Here is a 17,181-nt window from a genome sequence, read left to right on the forward strand (position 1 = left end):
CTCGCTCTCTATATATTTATTTATTTTTGAGAGCAAGTAAAAACAAAAATGTCTTTCTCCAAAGCAGTGTCAGGCATGATCATAAACAACACTGCAAACCAAACGGGCCTGCCGGAGGACTTCAGAATTGCTCTTCTGGTCTTATACATATTCATCTTTCTCGCTGGGACTCTGAATGTCGTACTAATGTCCTGTATGCTACAGTCCCAAAGACGTCTCTCTTTCACCAAAGTGTCTGTGATCAACCTGATAGCAGTGCACTCCTTTTTCCTTCTCACGCTGCCTTTTCGCATTTACTATTATGCTTCTAATAAAAACTGGATTCTGGGCATGTATTTCTGCAAAATAGTCAGTCTTATGATACATGCCCACATGTATCTTGCATTCATCTTCTATGTCTTCCTTCTAATTGTGCGTTATGTGGAGCACTCTAATCAGCGGCACAAGCTAGAGTTTCATCGCATCCTTCACGCCACGATTGCAAGCACAACTGTTTGGTTGATCATATTTGGGTCTATGTTCCCAGTAACTATTGCTAAATACGGAATGACACAAAATGATTCAACTCAGTGCTTTCATTTCGGCCAGGCTCTCATGCAGCCTAGTGTGAAGACATTAAACTATGTTATTTGTATAGTACTAATACTGGTTTGGAGTGTGCTAGCATTTTTCCAAGTTTATTTTCTACTCTACGTGAGTAAGACATTTGGAAAGGCCACATGTCAACGTCAAGAGTTCTGGGCTCAACTGAAAAACGTTGTTTTCCTGTCGGTCATGTTTTTTTGTTTTGTGCCCTATCAAGGATTCAGAGTATATTATGTGAGAGAATATGGCAAGACTGAAGAAATGCATCACATAAATGAAGTATTTCTTGCTGTCACTGCTTTTAGCTGCTTTGATATGATTTTTTTTGCTGGTAGAGATGTATGCAAACTTATAAATTCAAGGGGATGGTTTCACTGTTTATAGCATCTGTTGTATATTGTTTTTGATATAGTGAATTGGTTTCCATTTTTTTTTTAAATGCTTTTGTGCCTTATAAGCTTAAAACAATTGTTCTGTATGACAGAATGTTTGGAAATAAACTGGTGTTTTATGGTCTATAATGAAATGTGCATTAAATAATTTACAGTATTTACATTGGATGGATTTACATTATTTATATGGTCTTTATTCCTTTTTATGTGTTCAGAGAAAATCTTTCCACATTTCTTTTTAAGTGTAAAGACATAACGTGCACGTGCAGATAGTACAAATATATGTTTTAATATATATATTTTTCAAGAAACATTATTTCAAAACGCATGCTTATTTCTATAATGATATTATCTGTAATTTTTTATTTTTTTTGAACAAAACCAAACAAAAAAACCCCAAAAAAACAATGACTGATAAGGTGTGAGTGTGAGTTCCTCATGACAGTACATCAGAAGTGCTAATTACAAAGTTTACAACAGACCCATCACTGCTAATTGAAAGATTTTTTAAGGTGTCACACAAAGACAGTCATTTCAAAGCAATTCAAAACAAGTAATTTCCTACGGTGGCCGAGAGAGCTCAACGCACTGCAAATAGATAAAACACCTGCAAATAAAGAAAACAACTTCCTCAATTTCACCACGCACACACTGCAAATGCTCACAACAAAACCAAATAAAGAAACGCATTGGAAATAGAAAAAAACACCTGCAAATTAAGAAAACAACTTTCGTCAATTTGACAACACCCGCTGCAAATGCTCACAACACAACCAACTAAACAAACGCACTGCAAATAGAAAAAAATGCCTGCAAATTAAGAAAACAACTTTCGTCAATTTGACAACACACGCGCTGCAAATGTTCACAACACAACCAAACAAAATAAACGCACTGCAAATAGAAAAAAACACCTGCAAATTAAGAAAACAACTTTCGTCAATTTGACAATGCACACACTGCAAATGCTCACAACCCAACCAAACAAAGAAACGCACTGCAAATGGAAAAAAACTACTTTCGTCAATTTGACAACACACCCACTGCAAATGCTCACAACACAACCAAACAAAGAAATGCACTGCAAATAGAAATAAAACGCCTGCGAATTAAGAAAACAACTTTCGTCAATTTGACAACACACGCGCTGCAAATGCTCACAACACAAACAAACAAAGAAACGCACTGCAAATAGAAAAAAACAACTTTCGTCAATTTGACAACACACCCGCTGCAAATGCTCACAACACAACCAAACAAAGAAACGCACTGCAAATAGAAAAAACGCCTGAAAATTAAGAAAACAACTTTAGTCAATTTGACAACACATGCGCTGCAAATGCTCACAACACAACCAACTAAACAAACGCACTGCAAATGGAAAAAAATGCCTGCAAATTAAGAAAACAACTTTCGTCAATTTGACAACGCACACGCTGCAAATGCTCACAACACAACCAAACAAAATAAACGCACTGCAAATTGAAAAAAACGCACTGCAAATTAAGAAAACAACTTTCGTCAATTTGACAACACACGCGCTGCAAATGCTCACAACAAAACCAAATAAAGAAACGCACTGCAAATAGAAAAAAACGCACTGCAAATTAAGAAAACAACTTTCGTCAATTTGACAAGACCCGCTGCAAATGCTCACAACACAACCAACTAAACAAACGCACCGCAAATAGAAAAAAATGCCTGCAAATTAAGAAAACAACTTTCGTCAATTTGACAACACACGCGCTGCAAATGCTCACAACGCAACCAACTAAACAAACGCACCGCAAATAGAAAAAAATGCCTGCAAATTAAGAAAACAACTTTCGTCAATTTGACAACACACGTGCTGCAAATGCTCACAACACAACCAACTAAACAAACGTACAGCAAATAGAAAAAAATGCCTGCAAATTAAGAAAACAATTTGACAACACACGCGCTGCAAATGCTCACAACACAAACAAACAAAGAAACGCACTGCAAATGGAAAAAAACAACTTTCGTCAATTTGACAACACACGCGCAGCAAATGCTCACAACACAACCAAACAAAGAAACGCACTGCAAATAGAAAAAACGCCTGAAATTTTGACAATGCACACACTGCAAATGCTCACAACACAACCAAACAAAGAAACGCACTGCAAATGGAAAAAAACAACTTTCGTCAATTTGACAACACACCCGCTGCAAATGCTCACAACACAAACAAACAAAGAAACGCACTGCAAATGGAAAAAAACAACTTTCGTCAATTTGACAACACACGCGCTGCAAATGCTCACAACACAAACAAACAAAGAAACGTACTGCAAATGGAAAAAAACAACTTTCGTCAATTTGACAACACACGCGCAGCAAATGCTCACAACACAACCAAACAAAGAAACGCACTGCAAATAGAAAAAACGCCTGAAAATTAAGAAAACAACTTTCTTCAATTTGACAACACACGCGCTGCAAATGCTCACAACACAAACAAACAAAGAAACACACTGCAAATAGAAAAAAACGCCTGCAAATTAAGAAAACAACTTTCGTCAATTTGACAACACACGCGCTGCAAATGCTCACAACATAACCAACTAAACAAACGCACTGCAAATGGAAAAAAAATGCCTGCAAATTAAGAAAACAACTTTCGTCAATTTGACAACACACGCGCTGCAAATGCTCACAACACAAACAAACAAAGAAACGCACTGCAAATGGAAAAAAACATCTTTCGTCAATTTGACAACACACGCGCTGCAAATGCTCACAACACAAACAAACAAAGAAACGCACTGCAAATGGAAAAAAACAACTTTCGTCAATTTGACAACACACGCGCTGCAAATGCTCACAACACAAACAAACAAAGAAACACACTGCAAATAGAAAAAACGCCTGCAAATTAAGAAAACAACTTTCGTCAATTTGACAACACACCCGCTGCAAATGCTCACAACACAACCAACTAAACAAATGCACTGCAAATGGGAAAAAAATGCCTGCAAATGAAGAAAACAACTTTGGTCAATTTGACAACGCACACGCTGCAAATGCTCACAACACAACCAAACAACGCACTGCAAATAAATTTGGTTGTGTTGTGAGCATTTGCAGTGTGTTTCTTTATTTGTGTTGTGAGCATTTGCAGCGGGTGTGTTGTCAAATTGACGAAAGTTGTTTTCTTAATTTGCAGGCGTTGTTTTCTATTTGCAGTGCATTTCTTTGTTTGGTTGTGTTGTGAGCATTTGCAGCGGGTGTGTTGTCAAATAGACGAAAGTTGTTTTTTTCCATTTGCAGTGCGTTTCTTTGTTTGTTTGTGTTGTGAGCATTTGCAGCGCGTGTGTAGTCAAATTGACGAAAGTTGTTTTCTTAATTTTCAGGCGTTTTTTCTATTTGCAGTGCGTTTCTTTGTTTGGTTGTGTTGTGAGCATTTGCAGTGGGTGTGTTGTCAAATTGACGAAAGTTGTTTTTTTCCATTTGCAGTGCGTTTCTTTGTTTGGTTGTGTTTTCTGAAGTTGCAGCTCGTTGAGCTCTCTCGGCCACCGTACCATTTCAAAGCATTGAAAACAGTTTATAGAGTTCAATAACTTCTGTTTATACTCATTTCTGCAAAGGGAGAATTCCTTTTTGTATTTTAGCACCCTCTAGAGGCGTTGAAACGCTTGCATGAGTGTTATTATACATCCTCAATCGGGTTTTAAAAAACTTGTGAAGTAATTACTTTACTTCAGAACTGCTTCATGCCAACAATAACCTGATTTCTGTTAGGATATACGCACTTATTCTTCCCCTTACATTTGTATTGTTCCTTTTATAGTGAATGGAAAGACCTTCTTAAACACAAAGTTCATTTTGTCTGCTATTGAAAAATGTATAAATAACACACACTGTCCTGAAACCCATAGTTGGTTGATGACTAAAATTACATCCCTTCACTGGTATGTTGAACACTTGGCGAACCCAGAAGCCACTTCCAGTAAACTATGACTAATTATATACTGTAATACCATAAAAACATCATCATGTGGGACCAATCAGCACCCGCCATAAACTGTAAAACCAGTAACCCCAGCTGATAGGGTTTTTGTTTAGGCCTACACCCAAGTGGTCAACAAATAGACATTTTTGTGCGCTCATAAAAACCCAACATAAGTGCAACATAACATTGAATTAATGTAAAAGAAACTGCATCACTGCAATGTGCCTTTTGCCTTAGAGATTTTTTAATAGTATGCAGAAAATGTTAGTGCTCCCTTAAGTATAACTTGCCACTGAAATAACTGTCTTGTGATTTTGCTGCAACAGCCTGGAAAGCTATAAACTAGCTATAATAAACGTCGACTTGATAACAGATGCCAAATTTTTGTTGCTTTTCTGCTTGACAGGTAATATCGTAGATGTCTATATCTATATAATAATATAATATAATTGCCAAGTCACCATGGATATGACAAAGCAATGGGTTGTAGAAAGAGAAGGCTTGACGATTTAAGCAAAGTCTTGAGGAAGTGGTTTTAACAGCACCCTGTCTTTTCATTTTATTAGATTATATAATATTGCTGCTATTTTCACAAAAACCTGATATTTTATATTGTTCAGCATACAGCGTAAATCATGTATGCAACTCTTTAATAAGCACTGAACATGAAAAGTTTTCTCTAAAAATCATGGCTTGAGCTGCAATGCACCTGACAATATAGTGTTTTCTGAGCTAATGTACTTCATTGCAGATATTAAACAGTCTAACCTCATTTAAAAAAACAAACAAACATTCATCTCTCCTGTCAAAATATGATATAGTGGAAGATGCAGTATATGCATGTGTACAATAATGTTTGGAGGACTAATCATGTCACATTTTATTCTGTACTCAGCTTAACGCCCAACTGAGCTGAAATATCTTAAAATGTGTTGCAAAACATCTTCTTGTGACTAGCAGTGGGAAACTCATTCTATATGACATATTAGGTAAATGCTGCTGTTTTTCACATTTTCAACTCAGTTCTAGCTTTTTAGTTGTTAAGTATGTTTATTGTGTAGGCCTATGTATTAACTCCAATTGAGATCTGCACTGTTTCCTTACTTCTCTATAAAAATAAATTATATCTTCAGTGTAGCTGCTTTTGTTAGTAGCTGCATGTGTAGCTAAATACTTTTGAAGTTTAGATTTAATGTAGTTATCTTCTTCAAATTATAATGGGTTTATAACATTGGACTAACACTCCAGACTATCATTGCTAAAAGTATTTAACTGTAATTACTTATAACAGAAGTGGTACCAGTGCCCGTCTGGTGGTCCTTTTTTATTTACTATGACAGTATAAAGTCTGATTCTGACTGTGTATCTGATCCCAAGAAAGATTTATCTTTAGATGATGAATTGTAATGAAATGGGAGTTAATTGTGAATATATGGAAATAAGTCTGTGCCTTTTCATCCTCTAATCTTCCACTCAATGCCACCGGAGTGAATGAACACCTGTGTCTGCTGCTCCACAGCGGAAGTCCCCCCTCCAGACACACTGTCTCTCTGTGTGTTGCTTTGGCTGATGGCTGGCAGAAATGGGATTAACAGTGTTTTCATACAATGGTGCCTCTCACATGACATCATGCTGACATTTTAGTCAGCACTGAATACCTTTACAGACAAAGGCAGCAGCAATCTAAACTGCTCAAACAGAAAATGTCCTTTATCTGATTATCCATTTCCTACTTTAACTCACCACGCCTGAAAAGAGAAACCATCATCCCATCACGATTCATGTTTTTACAAATACACTAATACACAAATGTTGTGTCAAATCTTCCTTAAAAAATGTCTCTTCAAAGATTTGTGGATGTTTGCCTCAGACAGGGTGTCCACTGACCACCCATATTCTGTTAAATGACTGGCTGAAAAGTACTTTCTCGGTCTGGCCAGCTGTAATCTGATTTGCTGGCTTTATGCAGCTTTCAGGAATAATAGAACAGGTTTTTTTTTCAGTCTGTCTGGAAATCAGGCAATGTTTGCAAGATGCAATAAGCAATATTTTTTTGAGAAAGAACTAATAACTGGATTTGCCAGTTTTCCAGACTAATAGCACGTTATATTTATTTATTTTTTTAAATGTAAAATAATTAATTTTACATTTTTTTTAGTCTGACATTTTCAGTTTTTATGCTAGCTAGTTATATGCTAATGTGTGTGTGTGTGTGTGTACATATTTGTTTAGTTTGAATGCTGTAACAGCAATTTGTAATAATGTACGTGTACAGTTTGCAAAAAATTGCCAAAGTATTGCTGCTTTCACATGTTGAATTACCAAAATATAGATAGCCAACTTGGAAATTGCCTAACCCCCTAAATTCGTTGACTTATCTTCTTCAAAAATCGTCAGAGAAGAGGGCAGTTTCGATAGTGAATTGTTGGTGTAATAAAAATACATTGCAGTTTTGGTCAAATACAAAGTTCTGGCATGAAACTCTAGATGGCACAGTCCAACAGATATACTAACTCAATATGACATAATGACATCATTATCACATGTCACAGCTGATTGGTTTTCTCCTGTATCAGTAGTCAATGAACTTGCTGCTCAACATTCACATACTTGGCCAGTGTTTGCTGTAGCAGTAGCAGCACACTTCAGAAACCCTACACCTTCCCCAGCTCCACCTGTATAGATGTGCTACAGTGTGAACATGTATGCTATGGGGGTTATTCATATATGTTATAGCAGCAGTATTTCCTACATGCTCACAGAAGCATGTTGTGGATGTATGGCAGTAGCAAGTCTCGGTACTTGCTCTGTCGCAGCAGCAGCATAGCAGATCTATTCTGCCAAGACCAAATACATTAACATTGTCATGTATATTACCATGCCGATCCCTCCGAGAGTTGTCATGACAGAAGTACATTTATGTGCACAATAATTTTTATTTTTTTGTCTAGCTATTCTGGATGAGGTTTCATTTGTGCCAAAAATGAGTCGACTGCTTTGTGCTTTGTACTATACATTTGTCTTTGCCTACAGTCATTGCCTACTTGTTCAGGTAAATCAGCAGTGTTGTGCAAGTTACTTCCAAACTGTAATACATTACAGATTACTTGTTACTGTTATTTAAAAGTAATTCCTTACCTTACAATATTACTGTCTCAGAAGTGTAATGCGTTACATGACTCTTGTATTACTTTTGAGTTACTTTCACCAAAATATCTACAGAAGTAGAACTTAACATTCTAAAATTATAAAATATACTAGAGCCCTGCCCTAATGGCAAAGTGTTTATATTTCGTTCTGGCTTTTTATTAAGTTCATTTAGAAAAAACGTTTGGAGCATTTTTTGTTCATTAAATACGTTTTTTCTTTCTTAAAGTAATGACCAAGTGGCCAGCGGCTGGCCGGCAGGCTGATCATAGCTTGTTTGATCAAATTAGCCTTCTCAAATCATCATGACTTGCCTAAAATAAAATCTATAGATATACTAAAACAGTTTAAGCATATAACAATGTTTAAAGGTTAAACCTAGATAAATGTGCGCTGCATCAGTAGTTTGTGCGGAGAGTGGAAGCTAAAGCGCAGGACATGGAGGCACCAGCGCAATCAATTGCAATTTTTTTAAAATGGAAACAACTTACGTCATAATTTTGGATCATAAAGGTAAGAGTAATACATAATTCATAACTGTAAAGGGTCTTTTATTTGTGTGCACTCACAATGTCAACAGAAGTCGTGCTTTTATCTATTACTACTTAACGAAATAAATAAAAACGAAAACAAAAACTATTTAATACAATCGTTATCCGTGAAGATGCACTTCTCTCTAAAGGAGCGTCTAACGAGGAGATGGCGAATTCTTGGCGAAGATGGTGAAGTCTAAAACAGGCTCGAGGACCGGCCCGCGTCTGAACTATAACGTGAATATTGGCCCGTAGCCCGGTCTTAGGGACATAAAGTCGGATCCGACTTTAAATGAAATAATAAAAAAAAATAATTGGGGCTAAAAGTGTGTTGTAACGCAAGTGTTACTGAACATGTACCGAGTAAAATATTACTGAAAATTGATAAGTAATGCCTTACACTACTGTGTTACATCAAAAAGTAATACATTACTGTAATGCATTACTTTTGTAACGCGTTACTCCCAACACTGTAAATCAGTATATGTTGGCATGTATGCTGTCTGTTGATGTCGTTTTAAGCCCGGCTCACACTGTGTGATTTTGGCCACGATTTGGTCGCCTGAGACTAATTTTGATAATCCTACAAGATTCTTATAATCCTTGGCTAAAATCTGTAGTCTTTGATTGCTAGTTTGACATGTTCACCGACAGCCGATTAATGGCTGTTGCGATCAAATTTCACCTTTGGTGAGTCCTGCAGTGTGACTACCCCTACGATGAATGACAAACTGTCTCCGTTTTTCAAGACAAGCTATGAGCAGAATTAATGCTAGAGAATTATTCTATCAGCCATAAACTCCAGCGCTCCCGTCCGCTGCTCACGGAATTCATCTGATATGTTGCCTTTTCTATATAAACACTGGTTGCACTGTTGTTTTCATGTGGGTATGTAGAGCTGCATTCACTATTCTTCTTAAATATGCCGGTATTGCCGCCGTTCATATACTTTTCATGATGTCCAACATTTCGGTCTGGCATGCAATGCAGTTCGAAGTCACTGGACGTGTATGGGTTGATAATGTAAAACTCCGGACAAGTTTTCTTATGCGCAACCGGTTTTAACGACATTACTGACAACTGAGATCCCATAGTGTGACATGATCATCATGTTCGTACAGTCTGACAAGTACAATCTTTAAAAAATCTTTTAAAAAATCGCACAGTGTAAGCCCGGCTTTAATCTGTCGTCCTGCCTGCTTTTTCTCTATTGTTTTTACTGTCGTCCTTATTGTCATTTTGTTCTGTCGTCCTAACTGTCATCTTATTCTGTCATCCTGTTCTGTCATCCTAACTATCATCCTGTTCTCTCGTCCTAACTCTCGTCCTGTTCTGTCGTCCTAACTATCATCCTGTTCTGTCGTCCTAACTCTCGTCCTGTTCTGTCATCCTAACAGTCCCTTTGGGGAAGTCGTGGCCTAATGGTTAGAGAGTCGGACTCGTAATCGAAAGGTTGCGGGTTCGAGTCCCCGGCCGGCAGGGATTGTAGGTGGGGGGAGTGAATGTCCAGCGCTCTCTCCACCCTCAATACCACGACTGAGGTGCCCTTGAGCAAGACACCGAACCCCCAACTGCTCCCCGGGCGCTGCAGCATGGCTGCCCACTGCTCCGGGTGTGTGTTCACGGTGTGTGTGTGTGTGTGTGTGTGTGCATTTGTTCACTACTCACTGCTGTGTGTGTGCACTTGGATGGGTTAAACGCAGAGCACCAATTTCGAGTATGGGTCACCATACTTGACAATACGTCACGACTTTAACTTTAACTTTAACTAACTCTCGTCCTGTTCTGTTGTCCTAACAGTCATCTTATTCTGTCTTCCTAACTATCATCCTGTTCTGTCATGCTAACTATCATCCTGTTCTGTCGTCCTAACTCTCGTCCTGTTCTGGGGTGGTGATGGCGCAGTGGATAAGACACGTGCCTTTGGTGTGAGAGACCCGGGTTCGAATCCACTGTGAGACACCAATGTGTCCCTGAGCAAGACACTTAACCCCTAGTTGCTCCAGAGGCGTGCGACCTCTGACATATATAGCAATTGTAAGTCGCTTTGGATAAAAGCGTCAGCTAAATGAATAAATGTAAATGTAAAATGTAAATGTTCTGTCATCCTAACTATCATCCTGTTCTGTCGTCCTAACTCTCGTCCTGTTCTGTCATCCTAACTATCATCCTGTTCTGTCGTCCTAACTCTCGTCCTGTTCTGTCGTCCTAACTCTCGTCCTGTTCTGTCGTCCTAACAGTCATCTTATTCCGTCTTCCTAACTATCATCCTGTTCTGTCATCCTAACTCTCGTCCTGTTATGTTGTCCTAACTCTCGTCCTGTTCTGTTGTCCTAACAGTCATCTTATTCTGTCGTCCTGTTCTGTCATCCTAACTATCATCCTGTTCTGTCGTCCTAACTCTCGTCCTGTTCTGTCGTCCTAACTCTCGTCCTGTTCTGTCGTCCTAACAGTCATCTTATTCTGTCGTCCTGTTCTGTCGTCCTAACTATCATCCTGTTCTGTCATCCTAACTATCATCCTGTTCTGTCGTCCTAACTCTCGTCCTGTTCTGTCGTCCTAACTCTCGTCCTGTTCTGTCGTCCTAACAGTCATCTTATTCTGTCGTCCTGTTCTGTCGTCCTAACAGTCATCTTATTCTCTCGTCCTGTTCTGTCGTCCTAACTCTCGTCCTGTTCTGTCGTCCTAACTATCATCCTGTTCTGTCGTATTAACTCTCGTCCTGTTCTGTCGTCCTAACTCTCGTCCTGTTCTGTTGTCCTAACAGTCATCTTATTCTGTCGTCCTGTTCTGTCGTCCTAACTCTCGTCCTGTTCTGTCGTCCTAACTATCATCCTGTTCTGTCGTATTAACTCTCGTCCTGTTCTGTCGTCCTAACTCTCATCCTGTTCTGTCGTCCTAACAGTCATCTTATTCTGTCGTCCTAACTATCATCCTGTTCTGTCGTCCTAACTCTCGTCCTGTTCTGTCGTCCTAACTCTCGTCCTGTTCTGTCGTCCTAACTCTCATCCTGTTCTGTCGTCCTAACAGTCATCTTATTCTGTCGTCCTAACTATCATCCTGTTCTGTCGTCCTAACTCTCGTCCTGTTCTGTTGTCCTAACTCTCGTCCTGTTCTGTTGTCCTAACAGTCATCTTATTCTGTCGTCCTGTTCTGTCATCCTAACTATCATCCTGTTCTGTCGTCCTAACTCTCGTCCTGTTCTGTCGTCCTAACTCTCGTCCTGTTCTGTCGTCCTAACAGTCATCTTATTCTGTCGTCCTAACTCTCGTCCTGTTCTGTCGTCCTAACAGTCATCTTATTCTGTCGTCCTAACTCTCGTCCTAACTATCATCCTGTTCTGTCATCCTAACGCTCGTCCTTTTCAGTCGTCCTAACTCTCGTCCTGTTCTGTCGTCCTAACTCTCGTTCTGTTCTGTCGTCCTAACAGTCATCTTATTCTGTCGTCCTGTTCTGTCATCCTAACTATCATCCTGTTCTGTCATCCTAACGCTCGTCCTTTTCAGTCGTCCTAACTCTCGTCCTGTTCTGTCGTCCTAACAGTCATCTTATTCCGTCTTCCTAACTATCATCCTGTTCTGTCATCCTAACTCTCGTCCTGTTATGTTGTCCTAACTCTCGTCCTGTTCTGTTGTCCTAACAGTCATCTTATTCTGTCGTCCTGTTCTGTCATCCTAACTATCATCCTGTTCTGTCGTCCTAACTCTCGTCCTGTTCTGTCGTCCTAACTCTCGTCCTGTTCTGTCGTCCTAACAGTCATCTTATTCTGTCGTCCTGTTCTGTCGTCCTAACTATCATCCTGTTCTGTCATCCTAACTATCATCCTGTTCTGTCGTCCTAACTCTCGTCCTGTTCTGTCGTCCTAACTCTCGTCCTGTTCTGTCGTCCTAACAGTCATCTTATTCTGTCGTCCTGTTCTGTCGTCCTAACAGTCATCTTATTCTCTCGTCCTGTTCTGTCGTCCTAACTCTCGTCCTGTTCTGTCGTCCTAACTATCATCCTGTTCTGTCGTATTAACTCTCGTCCTGTTCTGTCGTCCTAACTCTCGTCCTGTTCTGTTGTCCTAACAGTCATCTTATTCTGTCGTCCTGTTCTGTCGTCCTAACTCTCGTCCTGTTCTGTCGTCCTAACTATCATCCTGTTCTGTCGTATTAACTCTCGTCCTGTTCTGTCGTCCTAACTCTCATCCTGTTCTGTCGTCCTAACAGTCATCTTATTCTGTCGTCCTAACTATCATCCTGTTCTGTCGTCCTAACTCTCGTCCTGTTCTGTCGTCCTAACTCTCGTCCTGTTCTGTCGTCCTAACTCTCATCCTGTTCTGTCGTCCTAACAGTCATCTTATTCTGTCGTCCTAACAGTCATCTTATTCTGTCGTCCTAACTATCATCCTGTTCTGTCGTCCTAACTCTCGTCCTGTTCTGTTGTCCTAACTCTCGTCCTGTTCTGTTGTCCTAACAGTCATCTTATTCTGTCGTCCTGTTCTGTCATCCTAACTATCATCCTGTTCTGTCGTCCTAACTCTCGTCCTGTTCTGTCGTCCTAACTCTCGTCCTGTTCTGTCGTCCTAACAGTCATCTTATTCTGTCGTCCTAACTCTCGTCCTGTTCTGTCGTCCTAACAGTCATCTTATTCTGTCGTCCTAACTCTCGTCCTAACTATCATCCTGTTCTGTCATCCTAACGCTCGTCCTTTTCAGTCGTCCTAACTCTCGTCCTGTTCTGTCGTCCTAACTCTCGTTCTGTTCTGTCGTCCTAACAGTCATCTTATTCTGTCGTCCTGTTCTGTCATCCTAACTATCATCCTGTTCTGTCATCCTAACGCTCGTCCTTTTCAGTCGTCCTAACTCTCGTCCTGTTCTGTCGTCCTAACTCTCGTCCTGTTCTGTCGTCCTAACAGTCATCTTATTCTGTCGTCCTGTTCTGTCATCCTAACTCTCGTCCTGTTCTGTTGTCCTAACTCTCGTTCTGTTCTGTCGTCCTAACAGTCATCTTATTCTCTCGTTCTGTTCTGTTGTCCTAACAGTCATCTTATTCTGTCGTCCTGTTCTGTCGTCCTAACTCTCGTCCTGCTCTGTCGTCCTAACTGTCATCTTATTCTATCGTCCTTAATGTCGTCTTGTTCTGTCATCATAACCTTCATCAGCGTGGTAAAGTTAGTTTAAAATTTCATATTCGACTAGGCTACTTTAGGGACCGTCTACAAATTCACCCCACAGTACAAAACGAAGTCCAATAATTCATTCCAATTAATGTTCACAGGACAATGGTAAATACCTAGTTGGCAAACTGACTAAATATATTTTGCCAATATCTCGCCTTAGACAATACTTTCTACATCTCCCTTACTGTCTGTACAGTACACAAATATTTTCATGAAAAAATTAGGCTACTGTATTTTTTTCCTTGATGTTACAAAGGTTGTAGGTTGTAGAAGACTGACTTATTACAGGTGACATTTTGCCAATACCTGCTTTACTGGACGTACAGTGCACAAATATGTTTAGAAAAAACTACTGTAATTCACTAAAAAGGCTTTTTCATGTTTCAAAGGTTGTTGTATGTACCTAATTACAAAACTTACTACAGGTAAGAGTTTGCCAATATCTCCCTTACTGTATGTACAGTGCACATTACAGTAAAAAATTACAGTAATTTACCAATAGGTTTTTTTTTTTCATTTTCCAAAGGTTGTAGTATGTTCCTAGATATAAGACGGATTTACTACATTTGAGATTTTGCCAATACCTCCTGTCATATATGTACAGTACACAACTATTTTCATAAAAATTACTGTAGTACAACCTTTAGAATACAAAAAAAAAAAAAAAACTATTGGTAAATTTCTAGTGGGCAAAACTGACTAAATATAGTACAACCTTTGGAACATGATAATACCCTCTTCGTGAATAACTAGTTTTTTTTTTTCTAAAACTATCTGTGTACTGTACATACATTAATTGAGATAATTGAGATTGGCAAACTCTCACCTGTAGTAAATAAGAAAACACTACAACCTTTTTCTAAAAATATTTGTGCACTGTGCATTTATACACTGTAAACCCTTTTGGTAAATTACAGTAGTTTTTTTCTAAGAATATATGTGTACTATACATACAGTAAACAAGGTATTGGCAAAATCTCACCTGTACTAAGTCAGTATGGTCACTAGCAATATACTACAACCTTTGTAACATTAAAAAAAAACATTTTAGTGAATTACAGTATTTTTTTCTGAACATATTTGTGCACGTATGACCAAAATTTCACAAATCATAAGTCAGTCTTGGTAACTGCAAATGTACTACAACCTTTGAAACATGAAAAAAAAAAACTTTGTGCGACAGAACAAGACGACAGGACGACAGTTAAGACGACAAAATAAGATGACGGTTAGGATGATAGTTGGACGACAGAACAAAACGACAATAAGGACGACAGTAAAAACAACAGAGAAAAAGCAGGCAGACGACGTCAACAGACAACATACACGCCAACATATACTGATTTACCTGAACAAGTAGGCAATGACTGTAGACAAAGACAAATGTATAGTACAAAGCACAAAGCAGTCGACTCATTTTTGGTGCAAGTGGATCCTCATGATTCTGTTTGACGACAAAGCTCTTGAATGTGGCACACCCATATTTCAGAAATAGGAAGTCGAATCTTCATAAAACCGCGCAAAGGAAAATTAAACTGCAACTTGTGGACCAAAAATTACTTCGAGTCTGACACCCTGTAGCCCCAATGGAAGTGTAGAGGTGCGATTTGAAACGTGAGCGCGAGATGTCGCTGTGGGACGCATCGTCATCACTGCAGCAAGGTGCTCGGATGGGGATGGTCCAGCAGGGAAGAGGAGGAGAGAGAGGGAGAAAGCAGGCGCTGCTGCTGTGTCCGTGGCTACCCACCGCAGTTTTCCGGTCTCCTTCTATTCTCACGGTTTTCCTTGGATACCTAGCGGATGCTATCCTTTCCTCGACACACCAGCATCTCTTCTGCTTTCAATGCCAGACGTTGGGAATGATTTCCGTGTGTCGCTCGCTGTGAATTGTCGGCATTAATCGGGGAGGGGAAGCGAGAAGAGCGTTGTTCCTCTGGACATTATTCGGTAAGCGCAATGTCATTCCAGTTGCATTTCCAGCTGTCACATTCCCCACCTACAACCACGATATCTGCCAAGAAAACGCTCGAAACAGTTGCGAAACCCCCGGTACGCGTATTAACAGCGCATGTTATGTGTTTGTTAGCATGTGGATGTCGCTGGTTTTGAGTTTGGGGTTTTTTATATCGCGTGTAATGCTCGTATTCAGAGGGCTGAGAGCGCAGGCTGGGAACTGAAAATGGAATCCATTAGAGCATCATTCTCCATCCAAGACGGATGGGAGGGGGAGCGCGAGCGCAGAAAACCTATTACTTCCCTATTGACCTAAATTTCAATGATGTATTTATAAGATTACACTAGTCCACGGACATGACCGCTGCTTCTTTGTCTAGTTTGACAGCATGTTCCTCGCATTTCTTTGTGAAATCCCAACTGTCAACGGCTTTGCTTGTAAAGCACCGTTTTCATTCGTGTCTATTCATTTTGAATGAATTCTTGATTTACTGGTACGTGTAGCCTCATTTTCTCTAGCATTACGACTGAAAATGAGCATATTTGACCTTCTAACATAGAAAAATCCTTTATAAAACATTGTGTAAATAGATGTTGGGTAAAAAAGATGAATAAAACCTAATAGTTTTAGGTGTGTTGATGTGGAAATGGGAGGACTGTATGTGGCTAGACTGGCCGCCTCTCTCTGCACTTGCTTAGATGAGGCCGTTTTGAAAAAGAATAAACAATAATTCAGCTGATATAGTAACTATTAGGACCTCATGTCATATGTGTTTATTAAGTTAGGCTATTTGAATAATATGCTATCTTTTCCCACACGTGGCACATTCATGTATATGTTATTAGCTCAGCTCATTAACAAGAGAATTATGATATTTATCTTTTTTATTTTCTTACATTTTTTTGATAAATGTTTGGTTAAAAAAACTGGCCACTGTGGTTGCAAGAATTTTTCTGTGAAAGTATGGTAGCCTAAGGGTTGCAAACTTTACAGGATGGCATTTTGGTGACTGTAGCCTATATTTTACAGTTCCTAATTGTGTCTAAAAATGTGATCTAAAAATGTGGTATTTTATGCAGGGAATTCTGCAGAATTCCGGGAATCCCCCTTTACCCATAAATTTATAAGGCTGGTGATTTATTTTACATATAAAAAGCATAATTTTAACAATAGTTTACATTAAAAGTATACTTAATACTTTGTTAAATAGGCTACAATATAATTTTTTTTTCTCATAATAATAATTCAGTTTTTTTATTTATACAAATATATATACATTCATTACATACATATATATATATATATATATATATATATATATATATATATATATATATATATATATATACACACATAGAGAGAGAGAGAGAGAGGGAGAGAGAGTAATATATTATAATATAATAATATACTATAGCTGCAAAGGTTTGATTTACT

The 17,181-nt window shown here is 38.9% G+C and overlaps 1 protein-coding gene across 1 annotated transcript; it reads left to right on the plus strand.

Moving 5' to 3' along the window:
* Window positions 1–48: 48 nt before the first annotated feature.
* Window positions 49–16,062, plus strand: LOC306845813 (putative G-protein coupled receptor 141; the record flags this gene model as incomplete). Its single annotated transcript, XM_079378792.1, has 2 exons — window positions 49–819; window positions 15,880–16,062. The coding sequence occupies 2 exons, from the start codon at window positions 49–51 to the stop codon at window positions 16,060–16,062; spliced, it is 954 nt and encodes a 317-aa protein (XP_079234918.1).
* Window positions 16,063–17,181: the final 1,119 nt, after the last annotated feature.

Source organism: Barbus barbus, assembly GCF_936440315.1.
Source record: "Barbus barbus genome assembly, chromosome: 26".
Classification (NCBI taxonomy): domain Eukaryota; kingdom Metazoa; phylum Chordata; class Actinopteri; order Cypriniformes; family Cyprinidae; genus Barbus; species Barbus barbus.